Source organism: Protobothrops mucrosquamatus, unplaced genomic scaffold (assembly GCF_001527695.2).
Source record: "Protobothrops mucrosquamatus isolate PMUCROS unplaced genomic scaffold, P.Mucros_1.0 scaffold1924, whole genome shotgun sequence".
NCBI lineage: Eukaryota > Metazoa > Chordata > Lepidosauria > Squamata > Viperidae > Protobothrops > Protobothrops mucrosquamatus.
In genome coordinates this window covers 139,866-164,516 of record NW_015388045.1, presented here as the reverse complement: position 1 = coordinate 164,516, position 24,651 = coordinate 139,866, and the positions used below count along the sequence as shown (strand labels likewise).

The 24,651-nt window shown below is 42.4% G+C and overlaps 1 protein-coding gene across 1 annotated transcript; it reads right to left on the bottom strand.

The window, feature by feature from the left end:
* Positions 1-3,400: 3,400 nt before the first annotated feature.
* GNB1L (G protein subunit beta 1 like) lies at positions 3,401-16,027 on the bottom strand. The gene is made up of 6 exons (XM_015823594.1): positions 15,912-16,027; positions 14,792-14,920; positions 14,102-14,264; positions 8,422-8,520; positions 5,279-5,494; positions 3,401-3,772 (listed from the first exon to the last, which is right to left on the bottom strand). Exons 1-6 carry the CDS (start codon positions 16,025-16,027, stop codon positions 3,506-3,508), a joined length of 990 nt encoding a protein of 329 aa, XP_015679080.1. The 3' UTR covers positions 3,401-3,505.
* Between the last annotated feature and the right edge of the window lie 8,624 nt (positions 16,028-24,651).

Sequence of the window (24,651 nt, the reverse complement as noted above, 5' to 3'; positions counted from 1 at the left end):
CTGCCCCAAAGAAGAGGATGTCAAGCTATTCTCCAAAGCATCTGAAGGCAGGACAAGAAGCAATGGATGGAAACTAACCCCCTGCTCAGGCAGGAAACCCTACACCATTTTGGACAAATGGCTGTCCAGTCTCTTCTTAAAAACCTCCAATGTTGGAGCATTCACCACTTCTGGAGGCAGGTTGTTCCACTGGTTAATTGTTCTGACTGTCAGGAAGTTTCTCCTTAGTTCTAGGTTGCTTCTCTCCTTGATTAGTTTCCACCCGCTGCTTCTTGCCCTGCCTTCAGGCGCTTTGGAGAATAGCTTGACTCCGTTTTTAACGGTTCATCAGAAACAGAGTCCTTTGAATCTTTTGCACCTACAAGAAGTGAGCTGACTTGACACAATTCCTACCCAGCCCTAATTTCATTATCTCAAAGCTGCTTACAATAATCTCCCTCATCACAGGGAAGCCTGATTTGTTCGTGCTAATTGTTAATAATAACTATTGGTTTACCACAACGCACTGTGAAAAATGATCGGTGCCGAAGCATACACACACAATCCTGAAGTTTTTGTTTTTTTTTCTTCCAGCCGCAAAGTGGAAGAGTGTCTTCTTGGGTCTTGCAAAAGGGCTGATGTTGGGGTGTTGTGTGTGTGTGTGTGTTTGTGTGTGTTTTGGTTTTTCTGGCCAGGTGGTGCTTGCACCCTCTGTGATAAGACCAGCGTGACAACATTCCTCTCTCTAACATGCCTGAGCTTTTATTTTTTTTCAAATGTTTTTATTACATGCTTGGCTGAAAAAACAGGGAGCCATTTCAATGCAGGAGGGAGGGAGGGAGGGAGGGAGGGAGAGAGAGAGATGATAGATAGATAAAGAGAGAGAGACAGAGAGAGAGATACAGTAGATAGATAGATAGATGATCGAGACAGAGATAAAGACAGAGATAGATAGATAGAGCTAGATAGAGAGATATAGAGAGATAGATAGAGATAGATAAAGATAGAGAGATAGAGATAGAGAGACAGATAGATAGAGATAGAGAGAGATAAAGATAGAGAGATAGAGATATACATAGAGAGAGAGATACATAGAAAGAGATAGAGATAGAGAGATAGAGATAGATAGATAGATAAGAGAGACAGATAGATATATATAGAGATAGAGAGACAGACAGACAGACAGACAGATAGATAGACAGATAGATAGAAGAGAGAGAGAGAGATTGAGAGAGAGAGAGAGAGACAAAGACAGACAGACAGGACAGATAGCTAGCTAGCTAGCTAGCTAGCTAGCTAGATAGACAGAGAAAGAGAGATAGAGATAGAGATAGAGAGATAGATAGATGATAGAGATAGATAGATACATACATAGATCATAGATGATAGATATAGAGACAGAGATATAGAGATAGAGATATAGATAGACAGATATATATATAGAGAGAGAGATAGAGAGATTGATAGATAGAGATAGAGATAGATAGATAGATAGATAGATAGATAGATAGAGAGAGAGAGAGAGAGAGAGAGAGAGAGAGAGAGAGAGAGAGAGAGGACTGATTGGTTGATTTTCAGCAATGGGATCAATTTCTCTCCTGTGCTTTCCTACCATGCTTTCCAATGTTCAGTTGTTAAAATTGCTCTCCCCCCCACCCCTCCATCAGCAGGAGGAGGAGGAGAAGCAAGACAGGTTGGAAACTGTGAAATAATTAAAATCAATTACTCCCCTAGCCCCAGGCCACTGTCTCGTTCTCTTTTCCAGCAGGAGCCAAAAATAGGAAGCTGCCTTTTAAGCAGTTGCGCTGTCTGATCTGTGTGTGTATGTGTTTGTGTGACACAGGACTACTTACCATGCCATCAAGAGTGTCAAAAGGGCACCTGCCCTTTGCCGAAGGACCCACGTTGCTCTAGTCTAGTCCTTCCGGGAGACCCTCGTGTGAACACAACGCTAAGGATCTGCTTCTCCTTTAGTGCCGCTTATCTTGCAGAAAGTGAGACGTTTGACGTCGCAAAGGATGCGGGGAAAAAGGGACGCCGCCATTTTTCACACGACCGTTGCCGCCTCCCCGCGGTCACGTGATTAAAATTTGGACGCTTGGCAGCTGACTCACATTTACGACAGTTGCAGTGTCCTGGGAGGGGGGGGGTTACCTGATCCCCTTTTGCCACCTTCTGACGAGCGAAGTCAACGGGAAAAATCAGATTCGCTTTTCAACCGTGTCATAAACTTTATCCCTGCCGTGATTTACTTAACAAGGGGTGGCAAGCGAGGTTGTGAAAAGGGGACAAAAAAAAACCACTCAGCGACTGTCTTGTTGAGCAACAGAAATTTTGGGGGTCAGTTGTGGCGGTGAAGTCGGACACTTAGCTGTAAACCCCTCAGCTTTGCACCCAGGTGAAGCTCCTAAGACAGTCCCACCTTGCAGACTCCAAAGATGCTCAGCCTGGTGGCCCCAGGTAGCTCGGCGGCCTGTGAGTCAGGTGAGGTGAGGTAGCTGCCAAGCTGGTGTCTAGATGTCGGAATGAGCTGGACCAGAGCCAAACTCAGGATGAATCCTGACAGTGGGAAGAACCTGTGGGTAAGCAGTTTTTATGTCCGGGAATTAAATTTACAAGTCTTCCCCCCCTCCAACGCTGTTGGCTGATCTTTGAAATAGCAGATGTGTAGCTTAGAGGGAAGGATGGGGGAGAATTGTGCGAGATTTCTGAAGCAGAATCAAGAGGAGCTAAAATGGAATCTGATACGTAGAGTAGAGTAGAGTAGAGTAGAGTAGAGTAGAGTAGAATAGAATAGAATAATAGAATAGAATAATAATAGAATAGAGTAGAATACAATACAATACAATACAATACAATACAAGAATAGAATAGAATAGAATAGAATAGAATAGAATAGAATAGAATAGAAATAGAAATGGAAGAATAGAATAGAAAATATACAGGAATAGAATAGAATAGAATAGAATAGAATAGAATGATTACAGGAGAGAATGGAATGGAATGGAATGGAATGGAATGGAATGGAATAGAATAGAATAGAATAGGAATAGAATAGAATAGGAATAGAATAGAATAATAGAATAGAATAGAATAGAATAGAATAGAATAGAATAGAATAGAATAGAATAGAGTAGAGTAGAGTAGAGTAGAATAGAATAGAAATAGGAATGGAGAATAGAATAGAATAGAAAATATACAGGAATAGAATAGAATAGAATAGAATAGAATAGAATAGAATAGAATAGAATAGAATAGAATAGAATAGAATAGAATAGAATAGAATAGAATAGAATAGAATAATAGAGTAGAGTAGAGTAGAGTGGAGTGGAATAGGATAGGATAGGATAGAATAGAATAGAATAGAATAGAATAGAATAGAATAGAATAGAATAGAATAGAATAGAATAGAATAGAATAATAGAATCCATTCTGTAGGACAGTGGCTGGTTGATGTTCTCCTCCCATTAACTAGTTCTCTCTCATCTTTCAGCTCTGCAAATGTCGGTCTTCTCCAGTCCTCATTTCATGTCTGATTATATATTGACCAGACACTGATGCGGTGATCCTTGGAGCCAGCTGCCATTAGTCTCTCACTGGGCTGGTTGTGATCTGAGAAGGCTACACAATAGACTGTGGACGTGTGGTAGTCTAAGACCGCTAACGGCTTTAGCTTCTTCCAGCCAAAGAGACGGATGCGGTGATCCCAGCCGGCTGTTGCCAAGATCTTCTTGTCTTGACGTAGAGTCACCTCGGAGATCCCAGGGTTGGTGAGCTGGTATGTTTGTTGAAGCTACGGAAAACATCAGATGTGGAAAGATGAGCGTGGCCAAAGCTTATTTGTGCAGTCAAAGGAAAAAAACACAAAAGAAACACTCATATAAAATTGACCTCATTTCTTCCCAAAGAATGGAAGCATGCTGAGGAGGAGGAGGAGGAGGAGGAGGAGGAGGAGGAGGAGGAGGAGATGATTTCAAATGGTTAAACCTAGTCCATCCTAATTGGCTACTGTGGAAAAAGGGGTAGCTTTATCCTTCTGGCAGTCAAATTTTCATTTTTTGTTTTCATATTTCCACAAAGTTCAACATGGCCACCAATAGAATAATGTCTGGTCTTTCTCAGTAGCCTGTTTCGGCTGCCATTTGCTTGGCACGCGGCCCCAAATGTGTTATTAGGAAGCGTGACGACATACAGACCTTGTCAAAATTAGCAGATTCTGAATTTTCAATTGCACGGGACGCAAAACACAAACGGCGTTCCCCTTGGAGAGATTTTTTTTTTTTTTTTTTTTAGAGCTGGGAACCAACCCAGAACCCAGAAGGATCATAAATAATAACTTCCCTCCTATCGCCCAGTCCACAATTCTTTTTTTTGTTGTTATTCTTTTATGCTAGATCTAACAATTAAAAAAAAAAATATTCCTCTTCTCCGGAGTTCTTGCTAGAATCGAAGGAGTTGTCCAACGTGTTTCCCCAAATTATTTGCGAAGCTGCACAACACTAGTAAATAAGTTGCTACCTGGAGGAGCAGCGTGCTTACTAAAAAAAAGTGTGGATTTTCTTCCGTTTCAATCTCCGGCTTGTTCCCAAACCAGAAAGGTAGCAGCCGTTTACTGTATACAGTTCAAATATCATTTTTTTTCTCCACCTCAAGCACAAAGTCCAGAAAACGGTTTCCAAGTAGAAAGAAGGGTATTTCTATTCTTGTCTTTTATCAAAAGCCAATTTAGCCATCTCCGCTAACTCCCATCAACTTTTGTAGCCATAGATTGATGGAGGATTTATTTTTTTTTCCCAACTATTTTTTATTTTATTTTTATTCACTTGCAATGTAAAATACGAAAATGCAAAAGCAAATAGTAGGGAGCAAGGGGGAGAGAAAGGGAAAAAGAGAAGGGTGGAAAAGGGTGGGGGGAAGAGAAAAAAAGGCATTGATTTCTGACTCCCTCCGTTGCAGTGAAATCAGGCATTAGCATTGAACCTCAATTTTTTACATTTCTATATCAATAAATCAAAGCATCATTTTTTTCCCCACCTCGAGCGCGAAGTTCAGAAACGGTTTCCAAGTAGGAACAAAGGTCCTTATGGTTTTTTCTTTTATCAAAACAGTCAATGAAATGTTAAGGGCAGTTCCCATCTCCAAACCAGCATCTCTCAGAGATCATAACCAGCCTGTGATTCATTAGCTCAGCATCTGCCAACGGCCCCTCCAATGCCTAAATATTTTTTTTCCCTGTCTATCGAACCGCTAGTGCCCCAAAATGAAGAAATAGCTATTTAGGAAGGGCAAAGAGACTGACCTCCAGGTTCTCCAGCCCGGTGGGGCTCCAGACGCAAAGTTTCTTCTCTGAGGAACCGGACACTCCCTTGGCCTTCTCCGAATCGAAGTCAAGGCTCATGACCGGCTCCTGATGACAGGTGATCCGACTCAAGATTCGGCCCATCGACAAATCCCACAGAACCACCGACCCGTCCTCGTAGCCGGCCAGAAGGCGAGGATGAGAGCCAGCGCTGGGCTGAGAGCATATAGACTGTTTGCTTAGTGACCGTTGGAAGTTACAATGTGCCCACAGTGAAAAAATGACAATAAAGATTATCTATCTATCTATCTATCTATCTATCTATCTATCTATCTATCTATCTATCTATCTATCTATCTATCTATCTATCTATCTATCTATCTATCTATCTAATCTCTATCAACTATATCTATCTAATCTCTATCATCTCTATCTATCTATTAACTATCTCTCTAATCTCTATCTATCTACTGTATCTATCTATCTATCTAATCTATCAACTATATCTATCTAACCTATATCTATCATCTCTATCTAATCTATCAACTATATCTAATCTCTATCAACTATATCTATCTAATCTCTATCTAATCTATCTATCAACTATCTTTCTAATATCTATCTATCTATCTATCTATCTATCTAATATATCAACTAAATCTATCAACTATATCTAACCTATATCTATCATCTCTATCTAATCTATCTATCAACTATATCTATCTAATCTATATCATCTATCTAATCTCTCTATTAACTATATCTCTATCTATCTCTATATCTATCAACTATCTCTCTAATCTCTATCTAATCTCTCTATATATCTATCTAATCTATCAACTTTTCTCTCTCAACTATCTCTCTCTCTAATATCTATCTATCTATCTATCTATCTATCTATCTATCTATCTATCTATCTATCTATCTATCTATCTATCTATCTATCTATCTATCTATCTATCTATCTCATGTGATTCCCTTTTGCAACCTTCTGACAAGCAAAGTCAATGGGGAAGACAGCCTCACTTAACAACTGTGTTTCTAATTTAACAACTGCAGTGATTTTCTTAACAACTGGACAAGAAAGGTTGTAGTAAAAGGGGGCAAAATTCACTTAACAACTGTCTTGCTTAGTGATGGAAATTTCGGGCTCAGTTGTAGTCTTAAGTCGAGAACAACCCATATCTGTGGCTATTTTTCTGTATCCATGCTATCTTTTCCCTCCACTATTTCACCACCCTATAACTCAGGGGTCTTCAAGCTTGGCCCTTTGATGGCTTGTGGACTTCAACTCCCAGAATTCCTCAGCCAGGCAGAGGAATTCTGGGAGTTGAAGTCCACAAGTCACAAAAGGGCCAAGTTTGAAGACCCCTGCTATAACTGGACTGCACTGATTTTGGTACCAGCCTTGCTACAGAACATGCTGATGAGTGTGCGATTGTTCAGTTGTTCCATTTTTATATTGATTTATGGCTTCTGTCAATTTGTTTGGGCTCCAGGCAGGCTGACTGATTTTTCCTGCTTTACAGGAAGATGTTTTATTGTCTCGATACCCATCAACTCCGAGGCAAAATCACACACTTTCCCGGCCAACTGGGCGAGGCTGAATTTGCATGTGCGCACACACACACACACACACACACACACACACACACACAGAGTCTTCCCTTCCTTTTCCCACCAGGAGAAAGTTGTTTCGCAAGCAGGATTGTTCTTAAGAAAATGCATGTAAGAACTGGAGAGCGAACGACGTGCTTTATATACAGGTAGTCCTTGACTTACGACAATGTCCGTTGTTAAGTGAGTTTGCCCCCCCCCTCCTTACGACCTTCCTTGCCTCGGTTGTTAAGGGAATCCCTGCAGTTGTTAAGTTAGATTGTGAAGTGAACCTGGCTTGACTTTGCTTGTTGGAAGGTGGCAAAAGATCACATGAGTCCCCCAGGGATGCTGTGACCGTCTTTAATACACGCCAAGTGCCCGAATTTTGATCACGTGATCCCGGGGATGTTGTGACGGTCATGAAGTGTGAGAACCTGTTTTAAGTCCCTTTTTTCCAGAGCTGTTATAACTTCAAACCCATCGCTAAACGAACGTTGCAAATCAACCTATATTGTTAAGAGTTTGCGAACCCATGTTAAAAACCAAGAAAATATTTTTTGTAAGATGGCGAGAAATAGAATACATTCGAATAGATAAGACGTGTATCCTGAATATTAGATTTTGTGATGAATTGGGACAAAGGGAACTGTGGCTATTTAAAACTTGGAAATTATAAACATTAATTGTTAAATTTAAATATTAATGGGAAACTAAACATCGGGAAAAACCAATCAGGACATTGATAGTCTATAAAGACTGGATGTTAAAATAACTAGGATATGTATAAACTAAAAATGATTGATAAATGTAAGAAAGTTAGTTTTATTTAATGGACATAATAAGAATTGTATTAGTTTAAACGTGAGACAGTAAACACTAAGGGGGAAAGAGAGGAAATATTTAACGTAATAGTTTGAGACTTGTACTAAAGATATTTGTATGTTATTGAATTATCGATTAACTCAGCCGCCACGTTGCTTTTTAAGTATTTAAATGTAAAACTAGAAAATCAATAAAACTTTAAAAAAACAACAACCAATAAAATATTTTTTTAAAAAAAAAGAGTTTGTGAACCCCTGGGCTCGCTTTAGGACCAGACTCTAATTTCAAGCTCAATTACAGTCATAAGTTGAGGACTTCCTGTATCGTTAAGCATTTGTGAACCTATGGGTTTGCTTTATAACCAGAGCATTGGCTTTACAGTATGACCGCCACGTTTGCTTAACACACCCCCCCTCCAAAATGTCACAAAATCAGGCCGGTCACATGACCACCCAATTAACAACCGGCAGGATATGACTGTCATTCTGAGCTCAATTACAGTCGTAAGTCGAGGACTTCCCGGATTTGCAAAACACGGCTCCCGCAGTTTGCCAAAGGAGATTCCCGTTTCCCTCTCCTGCCTTTAAGAACGTAATTAGTTGATTGCTTTTGACAATTCCGGGAGAAATATTCTGACAGGAAAGAATGATTCATGAGCTCTGTCCTTCCAGTTGGTGTGCAGAGGAAGAGTTTTCTAATTACGGTAGCTTCTCTTGGCTTACCTGCCAGATCCTCAGAGACATGGGCAGGCCCAGCTTGGCATCGGCCTCTGCCTTCAAGGTACAGATGGGTGTCTTGGATGGCAGCTCCAGAACGTGAACCTGACAGATAGATAGATAGATAGATAGATAGATAGATAGATAGATAGATGATAGATAGATAGATAGATAGATAGATAGATAGATAGATAGATAGATAGATAGATAGATAGATAGATAGATAGATAGATAGATAGATAGATAGATGATGGGTGGGTGGGTGGGTGGGTGGGTGGGTGGATGGACGGACAGATAGGTGGGTGGATGGGTAGGTAGGTAGATAGATAGATAGATAGATGTAGGTAGGTAGATATAGACAGATAGATATAGAGAGATAGAGATAGATAGACAGACAGAGATAGATAGAGGTAGGTAGGTAGATATAGACAGAGATATATAGAATAGATAGAGATAGATAGAGTTAGAGAGAGACAGACAGACAGACATAGAGATAGAGAGATAGATAGAGAGAGATAGAGATAGAGATAGAGAGAGAGAGATAGATAGATAGATAGATGGATGGATGGATGGATGGATGGATGGATGGATGGATGGATGGATGGATGGATGGACGGATGGATGGACGGACAGATAGGTGGGTGGGTGGGTGGGTAGGTAGGTAGGTAGGTAGGTAGGTAGATAGTAGGTAGGTAGATATAGACAGATAGATATAGAGAGATAGAGATAGATAGATAGATAGATAGACAGACAGAGATAGATAGATAGAGGTAGGTAGGTAGGTAGGTAGATATAGACAGAGATATATAGAATAGATAGAGATAGATAGAGATAGAGAGACAGACAGACATAGATAGAGATAGAGAGATAGAGATAGACAGAGATAGATAGATAGATAGATAGATAGATAGATGGATGGATGGATGGATGGATGGATGGATGGATGGATGGATGGATGGATGGATGGACGGACAGATAGGTGGGTGGATGGGTAGGTAGGTAGGTAGGTAGATAGATGTAGGTAGGTAGATATAGACAGATATATATAGAGAGATAGATAGACAGACAGACAGATAGATAGATAGAGGTAGGTAGGTAGGTAGGCAGATATAGACAGATAGATAAGATATATAGATAGAGATAGAGAGAGAGATAGAGATAGATAGACAGACAGACAGACATGATAGAGATAGATAGATAGATAGATAGATAGATAGAGAGAGAGAGAGAGAGAGAGAGAGAGAGAGAGAGAGAGAGAGAACCTTTATTGTCATTTTTTACTCTGGGTACACTGGCACACATTAAAAATGAAATTTAGTTGCTTGCTCTCAAAGTATACACATACATAACACACATTTAAACATACTATGTACAACATATGTATTGTATAGACCTACACCCTTACATATGAGCAACATATAAATATTTGTCACCGTCCATCTTGAATACATAACGGAAGGAGGAAGCTTTAGCGTTCACAAGGTTAATACCGTATGGAACAAAACTGTGACTGAATCTGGATGTTCTGCTTCGGATACCACGGAGCCCCCTCCTCCCAGAAGGTAACAAGGAAAAACAGGTCGTGGAGAGGGTGTGTAGCATCCCAGACAATCTTGTGGAAAGAAGTCATATTGGTCCCCAACACAACCAACACAATGGAAAATCTTGTCGGGTGATTGACAAGAGGCTGGGGCAAACAACCCTTTCATTTGAAAGATTAGAGAAAAGAAGGACTAGGGGGGACATGATAGCCGTATTCCAGCATTTGAGGGGCTGCCACAAAGAAGAGGGGGGGTCACCTCATTTTCCGAAGCACCAGAAAACAAGACATGAAACAATGGGTGGAAACTAATCAAGGAGACAAGCAACTTGGAGTTAAGGAGAAACTTCCTAACAGTGAGAACAATTAACCGGTGGAACAGCTGGCCTCCAGAAATTGTGGGGGCTCCATCCCTGGAGGTTTTTTAAGAAGGTTCAAGTTTGTTCCAAAGAATAATAGCTTGTGGAGGTCCTTGGTACGCTCTAAAACCTGGTTGTTTTCTTGAAGACGCTTCATTACCCAACTAGGTAACATCATCAGTTGGGTAATGAAACATTGGCAAGAAAAGTAACCAAGCTCAAAGAACACCAAGGATCCCTCAGTCCTCCTCCTTCTCCTCCTCCTCTTCCTCCCCCCTGTAAACCCTCCTTTATTCTAGCACTGATGATGTTACCTAGTTTGGTAATGAAATGTCTACAAGAAAACAGCTGAAGCTCAGAGAGCACCAAGGATCCCACAGTCCTTCTCCTCCTCCTCCTCCTCCTCCTCCTTCTAGCATTGATGATGCTACCTAACTGGGTTTTCTGTACCTGCAGAGAATGTGAGCTACATTTTAATGAATTCAGTCAAACTTTGATTAAATCAGATTGGGGTTCTGCCCAAGATTTCGCAGAGTACCTTCCAGCAATCACTCAAAAGCTAGCTCGGAATAAAACTATGGTTCATCTTTTGACAATTAAGGCATAGGACTCCATGCGTTCACGCAACCCACTTGCTAACCCCAACAGGAGGAGCCCCCACCAGCAAGGGGCTTGATCAATTTAATTTATTTCAATATTTCTTTCAATACTTCCCCCCCCCCATTGTTTTTCCTCTTTGGCCTCCTTCCCAGCTTTATGCACTTAAACGGGGGGGGAAAAACACTCGTTGAAATGCAAAATAAAAAGAAATTGCTCCTTGAAATGCAATTTTTGAGGCTGCACACCGAGTAGCTAGAGGGTGGCCTTGCCAACCCAGCGTGTTGCAGTCAACACACCACTTAGAAATTAACCTTCCAAACTAACCCTGCGCCTTTGTGCCGAAGCCCCTGCTCTCCCCCAGGGAGAACACAAAAACGAGACCAAGCTGTTTCAAGAATACAAAAAAAAGCCAGTTGGAAGAGTTTGTGGATTGTATTTCAGTTCCTGCAGTGTGTGTGTGTGTGTGTGTACGGGGAGGGGGGGGGAGAGAGAGAGAGGACGCTCCACATCTATAATTTACCGCTGACACTTTTTTCAACGCGAAGGACAGCAAGCTGAGCTGAAGCAGGGAAAAGACACAAACGGATCTCAGACGGAATCAAATTGGTCCTGTTCTTGCTTGGTTCCGCTTCTGGAACCACCGAGAGAGAGTCAGCGGAGATCAGGGATGTGCAGAAATTCAACAGTGCTGGAGGCCTTTAGAGGAGTTGCCCCAACTGTGAAATGGGCTGTCTGATTCTACTGTACGTTTTCTTGAAGAGGAGAATAGGGGAAGAAGCTGCCTTATTTAGTTTTTACTATCCATTCAGATCTCTCTCTCTCTCTTTTCCTTTCCCTTTTCCTTCCTTCCTTCCTTCCCACTTTTCCTTTCCTTTCCTTTTTCCTTCTCTTGGCTGAGATTGGCCTCAAACATGGTCCTTGTCTTCTCTTGGACTTCTCTTGGCTGAGATTGGCCTCAAATATGGTCCTAGTCTTCTCTTGGATTTCTCTTGGCTAAGATTGGCCTCAGACATGGTCCTGGTCTTCTCTTGGACTTCTCTTAGCTGAGATTGGCCTCAAGCATGGTCCTTGACTTCTCTTGGACTTCTCTTGGCTGAGATTGACCACAAACATGGTCCTTGTCTTCTCCTGAGCTTGTCTTGGCTGAGATTAGCCTCAAATATGGTCCTGGTCTTCTCTTGACTGAGATTGGTCTCAGACATGGTCCTTGACTTCTCTTGAACTTCACTTGGCTGAGATTGGCCTCAAATATGGTCCTTGACTTTTCTTGGACTTCTCTTGCCTGAGATTGGCCTCAAACATGGTCCTTGACATCTCTTGGACTTCTCTTGCCTGAGATTGGCCTCAAACATGGTCCTTGACATCTCTTGGACTTCTCTTGACTGAGATTGACCACAAACATGGTCCTTGTCTTCTCCTGAACTTCTCTTGGCTGAGATTAGCCTCAAACATGGTCCTGGTCTTCTCTTGGACTTCTCTTGGCTGAGATTAGCCTCAGATATGGTCCTGGTCTTCTGTTGGACTTTTCTTGACTGAGATTGGCCTCAAACATGGTCCTGGTCTTCTCTTGGACTTCTCTTGGCTGCGATTAACCTCAAACATGGTCCTGGTCTTCTCTTGGACTTCTCTTGGCTGAGATTGGCCTCAAACATAGTCCCAGTCTGACACACCCTAACCACACCACACATTAGTTTTGCTTGTTCAAAGAGTGGACAAGTTATGGCACGAGCGAGAACCTTCACCCATGTAGCCGTCGGGCTTTGGAAAAGTAATATCCTACTTAGCATGTAATTTAAAACCAGGAGGAGAAGGTTTTCACAGGGAAAAAAAATGTTTTTACTTTTGCCTGGGGTGAATAAGGTTCTTCTGTGGCTACAGGTCACCCCAAGAATATGCATTCTTTTTGTTGTTGTTGTTACATTTCTAAGACTTTTTAAACAGGTTTCTGGCAAATTGGCAAGAGAAATGCGCGTAGCTCATAACTGGCGGTTTTAGCGCCATCAGGAACAAATAAATGCCTGTTTAGATCGTATTATTTATAGACAGAATCTGCTTCAAGGGGGGAAAAAAATTCTATTTTGGGTAGTGGCCAAGTGTGAACACATATTAAGTCTTTGCGTTAATCATAAGCCTCAAAGTGCTTTGGCTGTGTCTTTAAGGAGGTTTCCAGGTTTTACGGATTTTTATGGGGCTTCTTGTTGTTCCAAATTTTTGATTACTTTATCACTTAAACATGAGCCAGCAGTGAGCAGCAGCAGCAGTCAAGAAAGCCAACACAATCCTTGGTAGTATAAACAGAGGCATAGAATCAAAACAACGGGAAGAATTAGTACCGCTTTATAACGCCTTAGTAAGGCCACACTTGGAATACTGCATCCAGTTTTGGTCACCGCGATGTAAAAAAGATGTTGAGACTCTAGAAAGAGTGCAGAGAAGAGCAACAAAGATGATTAGGGGACTGGAGGCTAAAGCATATAAGGAATGGCTGCTGGAATTGGGTATGTCTAGTCTAATGAAGAGAAGGATGAGGGGGGACATGACAGCAGTCTTCCAATATCTCAGGGGCTGTCCCAAAGAAGAGGGAGTCAAGCTATTCTCCAAAGTGCCTGAAGGCAGGACAAGAAACAACGGATGGAAACTAATCAAGGAGAGAAGCAACCTAGAACTGAGGAGAAACTTCCTGACAATGAGGACAATTAACCAATGGAACAACTTCCCTCCAGAAGTTGTTGATGCTTCATCAGACTCTCCAAAGCAGCTCCACCCTTTCTTAGTATGTGACCAATTCATCACATAAGAACAGAGAAGGAAATTCTACAGTACATCAAGTGCTAAGTGCATCAAAGTGATAAAGCGTGTTTTGGGCTCAGAACCCCATCCCAGATGAGATCAACCTAACTATGAATATGCAGATGGGAAACCCTGGTTAAAACTGGGCTCAGGAAACCCCACCACCACCCTCAAAGAAGATCCAATTGATGCGATGGATTCTGATCTCCCCTCTCCCGTAAGTTCTTTGATCCAGCAACATTTGGCACGGTCCAATTTATGAAACCCAAGCAACATTCCAGATGCCTTCAAAACCATTCCCACGACTCCTTGCCAGGGGCCAAGCTCAAAGGAACATCTGGGGAGTATTTGGCCACCACGCAAGGCAGAGAAGATACATCTTAGAGGAATGACTCACCTCGTCTAACCCTTTCCATGGGGTGGCCAGGAGGGACCGTTTCTCCGTCACCTCAGAGAGGGAACATTTGCAGAACCCAACGTTGTCGGTGAAAAGAGTTTCAGTGACCACGTTCCTTCCTTCAGATAAGTCCCACAGGCAGATGTTCTGGTCACGGCCCTGACTTTGGCAATCAAAATTATTACTTAAACATAAGCAAACATAAACCAGGTACTTATGATCCTATGTGGTGGACATGTGTTAAAGCAAGGAGGTATTGGACAAAAATTAACTTAACAACGGTTCATTTGGGGCCCGTTCAACGTTACAAAGGCACTGGAAGAAGTGACTTATGACCGTTTTTCACTGTTACGACCACTGCAGTAAACCCATAGTTACATAAACAGAATTCAGACGCTTGGCAACTGACTCATACTTATGACGGTTTGCAGTGTCCCGAGGTCATGTGATCCCCTTTTGCAAAGTCAATGGGGAAGTCAGATTCACTTAACAACTGTGTTACTACTTAACAGCTGCAGTGATTCACTTATCAACTGTGGCAACAAAGTTTGTAAAATGGGCCAAAACTCGCTTAACAACTGTCTTGTTTAGCAACAGAATTTTTGGGCTCAATTGTGGCCGTACGTTAGGAGGACTACTTGTAATCAATGCTACCAAACTTGAATTACGCCTTGTTAATTGCAGGCTCACCTCAGAAGTCCATTTCTTCTGTTGGGTAATGTTTTCACACAATACACCGATTTCCCGCCGTGGCCGTTTAGGCTACTACAGGCTCGCCGTGTCTTCAGATTCCAGATATGGATCAGCCCGTTAGAAGATCTGTTTTAAAACCAAAAAAATAAAAATTAAAAAAGGGAGAATTAGCCATGATTTTTGACATTCCGACTCGGGGTTTAATACAACAGATCTTCAACACAGTTGTCAAAAAAGCTAGAAGCTAAAAAGACGAGATAATTACGTCTCTTATTTAAACGAAACGTCCCTGTAGCTCCTTTGCTGTTTCCGTGAGTTTGTTACAGATTTTAAACCGCTTAGACGGGATCGTTTGTAAAATAAAACGCAGCATGTGGCAATATAAATACCGCATTGTTGTATTTGTAAAAGTAACGGTTTCCCCTGTCCAGTCATGTCCGACTCTACGGCACGGTGCTCACCTCCGTTTCTTGGCCGAGGGAGTCAGCGTTGTCCGAAGACAATTTCTGTGGTCATGTGGCCAGCATGACTATATGCCAACGACGCACGGAAAGCTGTTACCTTCCCGCCGAAGTGGTACCTATTTATCTACTTGTCAGGATAATGATTTAAAGGCTAAACAGCTTATGTAGTGATGTAATGAAACAAAAGGTGGATGATGCAGTAATAGGAATGACTCAGCAGGATCTGTGTCTGTGCCTTTAAGAGTCTGAGTATAAAAGGGAAGGCTTTCTCTCTCGTCCGTTTCCTGCTGTAATTGCTGGACATTGGAGTTTGCTGTTTCACCACGTGTATCTATTTTGTTCCTAGTGTATATTGTAGATAGTGTCATATAAACCACCATTTAATTACAAACCAATGTTTACTGTGTTTACTCCCGGATTATCTCAGCGCAACAAGAGTGTGCATGCTCTGACAAATTTGCCTGCTTTCGAATTGCTAAGTTGACAGGAGCTGGAGCAGGGAACGAGAGCTCACCCCGTTGCATAGAGCTCGGATCTTGAACCCAGGCTCTCAGCTCGCCAACTGAGAAGCTCGGTGTCTTTAACCCTTGAGCCGTGGCGCCACCACGTTGCGTTTGTATTTGCAGACAATTGTGTGCGCTTTCTTTACTCACCCTGAGTAAAGAATGGGAAAATCTGGATCTGCGTTTGAACACTGAAAGCACAACGTATTAATGCCACTGTCTGTTCCTCGTAAAACGTAGACAGGATCTGGCACAGGAACAGCCATCGTGACACAGCCAGTTAGAAGTTCCTGAAAAAGAAAGAAAGAAACGAAGATGGAAAGACAGTCTGGTTCAGCCAGGCTGCTGGACTTCTGGACCACTCAGTAGCCTTGCGATAAATAAAACTTGAAAAAGAAAAATCTGATCGGGCAATAGTTAAAATCCTCCCAACTTAGTTTGCATTCCTTCCAAAATGCACAACACGTTTGCACAAGTTGAAAAGCATACTACAGGCAGTCCTCAAGTTACGACCGTAACTCAGCCTACAATGACCGTTGTAAGTCATTGCAGTTATAAGCCAAAACACTCATGTCATCAAAAGTATTTTTTGTGTGGTATCTTTAAGGAAAAGCATTCATTTCAACGGTCTGCCGAAAACTCTGAAAACCGCCGAAAACTGAAAATAGGCTGGGAACTATCCCAAAAAACATGGTGAACCGTGGTCACATGACTTTGGAATGCCGTGACCCACCCCACCAGTAGTCACGTGACCATTGGGGGGGCACGACTCTTTACGAGAACTATGGAGGGTGCTTTAGGCCCTAGAAAGTACCCGTTCTATGGCTGTCGTAACTTTGAACGGTCAAAAAACAGCAAGCGAAGGTCTAACTCTAGTTGACGTCTGAATCAGGCTGAGAAAGCTGAGTTACTGTCGGATGGGTGAGATCAACCATTAGCCGGAGTTTTTAATTTGAACAGATTGCATCTCTCGACTCCATCCAGATGCTTATTAAGAAACAAATTTTACAAGCTGGTTTATTTGTTCGCATGCAAGGCAGGAAGGCAACTCCTCCTCCGACGCTCTTTGATGTCACCCTTGGGGTTGTTAGCTTTTCGAATGTCACCTGTCAATGCTGATGAATTATCTACAAGATTGATTTGCTTTGGGTTACTTTCAATTCCTGGGGATCTTCGGTGAGGCTCCGTTCTTGCTACAAAATTCTCGAGATGTCTCTAAGCTCCATTCAAGAACAATGCCCAAACTTCTCAAGGTCTTCCCAACGCTGGCATTCCTTCCTTCCTAGGGTGCCGTGACTTAATTCAGAAACATGTCACAAGGAATTATCCAGGAAGCAAATGAGCAATTCTACAAAAAAATATATATATATTTTCCAGGCTAAGCAGAACGATAAACACACCAGAGTCACCCTAAAGGCAATCTGGAAGGATCAGGGGGAATTTTAATCACTCTTGTTCTTCCTTCCACAAAATAATTGACTGAAGTTTTTGCTGATGGAAGGATAAGACTTGTGGTGTATGAATCTGGGGAGGATCCTTTAGCTGGCACGGAACAAGATGTGATGAGTGCATGTTTTTACAAAAGTCTTCATATCTAAGGTGCAGGCTTGGCACAGGAAAAGGGAGTTATCACTGTCCATCAAATCAGTCTGGTTAAATCATCTTAGTTGCTCTTCTCGGCACTTTCTCCAAAGATGTTTAGACTTTGGGAAAAGTGCAAAGAAGAGCAATTAAGATGATTAAAGGCCTGGAGACTCAAACATATGAAGAACGTTTACAAGAATCAGTTATGGCCAGTCTAGAGAAAAGAAGGCCTAGGAGTGACATGATAGCAGTATTCCAATATTTGAGGGGCTGCCACAAAGAAGAGGTGGGGGGGGGGGTGTCAACTTATTTTCCAAAGCAAGGACAAGAAACAATGGATGGAAAGGAGAGAAGCAACCTGGAATTAAGGAGAAACTTCCTAACAGTGAGAACAATTAACCAGTGGAATGGCTTTGCCTTCAGAAGTTGTGGGTGTTCCATCACTGGAGGTTTTTAAGAAGAGACCGGACAGCCACTTGTCTGAAATTGTATAGGGTCTTCAGCCTGAGCAGGGGGTTGGACTAGAAGACCTCAGAGATCCCGTCCAAATCTATTCTGATTGGTTGAAATAAGGGCTTGTTTACTATATGCTTTCACAAATGCAATGAAACTAAGGTGGGCTGCAAGCTGGTCCTTTCACCAATTGTAGATCTCGCCGCCCTCTCAATTTCTGGCAAATAGATGGGGAAGAAATGGAGGTAGGGACAGATTTTATCTTCCTGGGTTCCAAGATCACCTCAGATGGGGACTGCAGCCAAGAAATTAAAAGACGCTTACTCCTGGGGAGGAAAGCTATGGCAAATCTAGACAGCATACTAAAAAGCAGAGACATCTCCCTGCCAACAAAAGTACGTATAGTCAAGGCCATGGTTTTTCCAGTTGCAATGTATGGCTGTGAAAGTTGGACCATAAGAAAGGCTGAGTGCCAAAGAATGGAGGCCTTTGAACTCTGGTGCTGGAGAAGACTCCTGCGAGTCCCCTGGACTGCAAGGCGATCCAACCGGTCAGTCCTGGAGGAGATCAACCCCGACTGCTCTTGAGAAGGCCAGATCCTGAAGTTGAAACTCAAGTCCTTTGGCCACCTAATGAGAAGGAAGGACTCCCTGGAGAAGAGCCTGATGCTGGGAAAGATGGAGGGCAAGAGAAGAAGGGGACGACAGAGAACGAGGTGGCTGGATGGAGTCCCTGAAGCAGGAGGTGTGAGCTTCAAGGGACTCCAGAAGATGGTAGAGGACAGGAAGGCCTGGAGGAACGTTGTCCATGGGGTCGCGATGGGTCGGACACGACTTCGCAACTAACAAACAAAAACAAATTCTCCCTAACTTTCCAAGTGCTTTCAAACCATGCAGATCTAATGCATTCTAGTAGCCAATCAGGAATAAAATTCACTTCTGGAATTTGGAAAGTTTGTAGATCCCAAATCCAAACCTCAGCAGGAAATACAGAAGTCTTTCACCCGGATGCTGATGGTCTCCAACTCAGTGTAGCTTTTTAATTTTTCCAACATCGTTCCAAATGCCAACGCGCTCGTTATTTCAAGCCGGGGTCCCCCCCAGACGTTCGTTTTTCTAATTCATCACATCCTCTCAAAATACGCAGGCGTCAAGAGAGGGTCCACCTTGCGAATAACAACAACAACGACAACAATCGTCCCTACCTCCCAGGAGTTTTACAAACACACTCCCCGATTCCCACAGGAAAAATTCCGGCAGAATTCAGCAACTCTCTCGTTCCCAGTCCTGTCACTTGCGTTTCAGTCTCACATTCGAAACGAAAACAAAATTGCCGGTATAGTATCGTGCACTTTCCCTCTCTCCTGCTTCCTTTGATAAGCAAAAACGTCCAAAGCCCAGACTAAAAATACATTATTTTTTTTTCGATCCGCTTTAAACGCCATTCAAAGACAGAGGGGGCAGGAATAAAACTTTGGGGTCGCGTCTAGCAAACCCACAAGACCAGCAGGTGTGTTTCTATAGTTAGGGATCTGAAATTATTCCACCCATTCAGATGTGCTACCGATCAAATACAGGTAGTCCCTGACTTATGTCCACAATTGAGCCCAAATTTTCTGTTGCTCACCATCAGTGCTAGAAGGGAGTGGGGGCTTGCGGAGAGTAGAAGGAAGGAGGAGGAGGAGGACTATGAAGACGACTGTGGGGTCCTTGATGCTCTATGAGCTTGCTTGTTTCTTTGCAGATGTTTCATGACCCAACTAGGTAACATCAACAGTGTTAGAAGGGAGTGGGGTTTGTGAGTGGAGGAGGAGGAGGAGGAGGAGGAGGAGGAGGAAGACTATGGGTCTTTGGTGCTCTCTGAATTTGGTTGTTTCCTTGCAGATGTTTCATGACCCAACTAGGTAACATCAGCAGTGCTAGAAGGGAGTGGGGTTTGTGAGAGGAGGAGGAGGAGGACTGTGGGGTCTTTGGTGCTCTCTGAATTTGGCTGTTTCCTTGCAGATGTTTCATGACCCAACTAGGTAACAACATCAGTGCCTTACCAACCAACCAAACCCACGAAGCTCAGAGCGCACCAAGAACCCCATACATACACACACAGTACAGACACACAAACACACACACCACACAGCCTGTGATAGGGAGGCAACGATTCATTCTAGCCACTGTTTGTCCAAGCACAATGGGACAGCTCACAGTGTTTGCAGGATTAAACCACAACCAAACGCACATAGCCGAGAAAGAGCTGGACCTACAAGACGTCCCTCCTCCATTCTTGCAACAGAAGGATGTTAAAACTTTTAGTAGCGCTTTTAAGTGACTTTCGTTAACTGCTTCTTTCTTGCTAAACGCAGCCCCCTTCCTCCCCCCCCCTCCACCATTGGCATAACCCCAAAGTCAAGACTGTTTTCCTTGGAGAAAATAATGTCCTATATAAGTAAAAAAATTTCTGCTGCCTGGCGTGTTAACGTCCAGAAAAACCTGGAATCTGAGCTGGCGTCTTGAGGCTCCTTTCCAAACGCTTCCATCTGGGCGTCGTGAACTTTCGCTATAACTATTTTCCACCACGAAAAACCCCATATTCAGCAAAAGGGGGCAAAACTAAGAGTGATGGTAATTATTTTTAGGACGCCGAGCGAAGCATATGGATCTCATTGCCATTTATATAGACGAGTCACCGGGAAAAGAAAAAGAGAGAGAGAGAGAGAGAGAGAGCTATTAATCAATATGAACAACCCATAGAGTAACATAAACATTCATCATTCTAATATTCTCAAGGTGTCAAAAGTGGTGTGTGTGTGTGTGTGTGTGTTTTAACTTTCTTCCCTTTTCCAACCATGGGACACAGTTGCCTTCAGTTCTCAGCTGTGTGTGAGAGACCCTCCCCAGCCCAGGAATAGAAAAATAACTTTTCAAAGGCTGGGCAAAACATAGGACGTATTCAGAGAAAAAAAAAGGGGGTGATGTAAAGGCAGAAAGAATTGAGGGGAAGGGAAAAAGTCTTTAAAGCCTTCGCTGTAAAAGACATTAAAACATTAAAATGAAGCATGAAAAAACAGCTGAAGCCAAAGAGACGACGTTCCTGTGCGGTGCGCCACCAGCTCAACTTTGCAAAAAGGGGAAAAAAAGCACAGGCGGAACAGACAGCTGTCCTATTGCACCAAGTCGTAAATTCCTCCGATAAAAAACAAGCACGCAGCAACTGAAACTGGCCTAAAATCAACACCAGGAATTTTTGTTTGCCCTCCTCTTTCTCTCCAGTTTTCCAGGAATGCACCCCAGCTTAAGGGGAGCCGGGCGTATGTGTAGAACAGGAGGATCAGACTTAGAAAAACAGAGATGACCACATTATCTCTGGCCGTTTGCAACCAAGAGAATTTCATGTAGTCACCTCTGTCCAAGAATGGAATAAGATTGGTTGGGCATGATCTGTTTTTAACAAACCCGTGCTGGCTACTACCGGTAGTTATAACTTAATAGAGTAGAGTAGAGTAGAGTAGAGTAGAGTAGAGTAGAGTAGAGTAGAGTAGAGTAGAGTAGAGTAGAGTAGAGTAGAGTAGAGTAGAACAGAAAAAATAGAATAACAGAAAGAATAGAATAGAATAGAATAGAATAGAATAGAATAGAATAGGATAGGATAGGATAGGATAGGATAGGATCGCCAACGTCCGATAACGGATATGGCAGAAGAAGAAGAAGAAGAAGAAGAAGAAGAAGAAGAAGAAGAAGAAGAAGAAGAAGAAGAAGAAGAAGAAGAAGAAGAAGAAGAAGAAGAAGAAGAAGAAGAAGAAGAAGAAGAAGAAGAAGAAGAAGAAGAAGAAGAAGAAGAAGAAGAAGAAAGGAGAGAATAGAATAGAATAGAATAGAATAGAACAGAACAGAAGAGAAGAGAAGAGAAGAGAAGAGAAGAGAAGAGATGGAAGGGACCTTGGAGGTCTTCTAGTCCAATCCCCTGCTCAGGCCGGAAACCATGTACCAGGGGTAGGCAACCTTGGCTCTTTTATGACTCGTGGACTTCAACTCCCAGAATTCCTGAGCCAGCCATGCTGACTCAGGAATTCTGGGAGTTGAAGTCCACGAGTCATAAAAGAGCCAAGGTTGCCTACCCCTGCCATTTACCATTCCAGACAAATTTGTTTCTAGATGTTCGCAGATCTGTTTTTGGATTATTTTTTCCCCAGTATCTTCCCAAGTATTGGCTCATATTTGATTATCCACTAGGACTCCGAGATCCCTCTCACAGTTGCTACTATTGACCCAGGCACCACCTATTCTATACCTGTACATTTGGTTTTTCTCGCCTACATGTAGAACCTTACTTTTTCCACTACTGAATTTCATTTTGTTAGATAGCATCCAATGTTCAAGTTGCAGTGTCTCCAAAGTCATGTGACTTATCCATTGGTTCATATTTATGACGGATGCAGCGTCCCCGGGTCAAGTGACCCCCTTTCGCAACCTATCGACAAGTCGAGTCCACGGGGAACCCAGATCCACTTAATAACACCTGTTACTAACTTAACGACGACAACGAATCCCTTAACAACTGGCAAGAAAAGTCATACAATGGGGCAAAACTTCACTTAACATCTGTCTTGCCATGGAAATTTGGGGCTCGTAATTCCAGGACTATTTTCCCCAACCTTGTGAAAACAGGGGAAAGTTGTGTGTGGGTCCCTTTGTGGCTGTCCAACTTTAGGAAGGATTTTGCACGGGCAACCCTTGAGAAACACGGCAATCTACCCGAAAATTGACAAGCCAACAAACCGTGAAAAAGTGATTAAAAACAACAACTTTTCCCATTCAGCCATGCAGTCATCTGTCAGCTAGCAATCAGGAAGCTCAAACCCCCCCCCCTTAATTAAGAGTGAAAATATATTAGGAAGAAGCCTCCTATATCTTTAAGACAGCAAAGGTTTAATTAAACACCTTCCAGTCATTTTAGCAGACGTTTCCTGAAATAAACCCTTGGAGAGAAGAGGTGGATCCCCTGGCTGACTTTCTTTGGGCCAGCCAAGGGGAAATGACAGGCGTTGTTATGCATCAAGTTGTTACACTATCTGAAATTAATTAGGGCTGAGCTGCAATTAAAGGCTCCGTAATTTTCAGCAATTTGAAGCTGCTCTTCCTCTGAAACTTAATTAATCTTAGACAAATATTTTTCTCATGACAAACTTCACCCCCCCCATCGCTCAATTTATTCCTTTCTAATTACTCTTTAATTAATGTAGCCTTGGTCTAAGTTTATAGAATTTTTCTGGCATCCCACCAGAAAAAAACGGCAAGCTGATTGCAGTTCGGTTGCACAACAACCCCAACTCAACGAATTTCAACACTTCATTTATTTATTTGTCTGTTCTGTTACTTTCCTTTCCTCTCNGAGGAGGAGGAGGAGGAGGAGGAGGAGGAGGAGAAGAAGAAGGAGAGGATAGAATAGAATAGAATAGAATAGAATAGAATAGAATAGAAGAGAAGAGAAGAGAAGAGAAGAGAAGAGAAGAGAAGAGATGGAAGGGACCTTGGAGGTCTTCTAGTCCAACCCCCTGCTCAGGCCGGAAACCATACACCATTCCAGACAAATTTGTTTCTAGATGTTCGCAGATCTGTTTTTGGATTATTTTTTTCCCAGTATCTTCCCAAGTATTGGGTCATATTTGATTATCCACTAGGACTCCGAGATCCCTCTCACAGTTGCTACTATTGACCCAGGCACCACCTATTCTATACCTGTACATTTGGTTTTTCTCGCCTACATGTAGAACCTTACTTTTTCCACTATTCAATTTCATTTTGTTAGATAGCATCCAATGTTCAAGTTGCAGTGACTTATCCAAAGTCATGTGACTTATCCATTGGTTCATATTTATGACGGATGCAGCATCCCCGGGTCAAGTGACCCCCTTTCGCAACCTATCGACAAGTCGAGTCCACGGGGAACCCAGATCCACTTAATAACACCTGTTACTAACTTAACGACGACAATGAATCCCTTAACAACTGGCAAGAAAAGTCATACAATGGGGCAAAACTTCACTTAACATCTGTCTTGCCATGGAAATTTGGGGCTCGTAATTCCAGGACTATTTTCCCCAACCTTGTGAAAACAGGGGAAAGTTGTGTGTGGGTCCCTTTGTGGCTGTCCAACTTTAGGAAGGATTTTGCACGGGGAACCCTTGAGAAACACGGCAATCTACCCGAAAATTGACAAGCCAACAAACCGTGAAAAAGTGATTAAAAACAACAACTTTTCCCATTCAGCCATGCAGTCATCTGTCAGCTAGCAATCAGGAAGCTCAACCCCCCCCCTTAATTAAGAGTGAAAATGTATTAGGAAGAAGCCTCCTATATCCAACAGTGAGATCTAGCTAATATCTTTAAGACAGCAAAGGTTTAATTAAACACCTTCCAGTCATTTTAGCAGACGTTTCCTGAAATAAACCCTTGGAGAGAAGAGGTGGATCCCCTGGCTGACTTTCTTTGGGCCAGCCAAGGGGAAATGACAGGCGTTGTTATGCATCAAGTTGTTACACTATCTGAAATTAATTAGGGCTGAGCTGCAATTAAAGGCTCCGTAATTTTCAGCAATTTGAAGCTGCTCTTCCTCTGAAACTTAATTAATCTTAGACAAATATTTTTCTCATGACAAACTTCACCCCCCCATCGCTCAATTTATTCCTTTCTAATTACTCTTTAATTAATGTAGCCTTGGTCTAAGTTTATAGAATTTTTCTGGCATCCCACCAGAAAAAAACGGCAAGCTGATTGCAGTTCGGTTGCACAACAACCCCAACTCAACGAATTTCAACACTTCATTTATTTATTTGTCTGTTCTGTTACTTTCCTTTCCTCTC

Bases quoted from the DNA above. Each gene is read 5' to 3' on its own strand.
- GNB1L (XM_015823594.1), bottom strand. From the start codon at position 16,027: ATGGCTGTTCCTGTGCCAGATCCTGTCTACGTTTTACGAGGAACAGAC. The intron at 8,521-14,101 runs GTGAGTCATTCC...TCTATCTGTCAG, and splicing joins CATGGAAAGGGTTAGACGAG to GTTCACGTTCTGGAGCTGCC. The intron at 5,495-8,421 runs GTAAGCCAAGAG...ATATGCTCTCAG, and splicing joins TGTCTCTGAGGATCTGGCAG to CCCAGCGCTGGCTCTCATCC.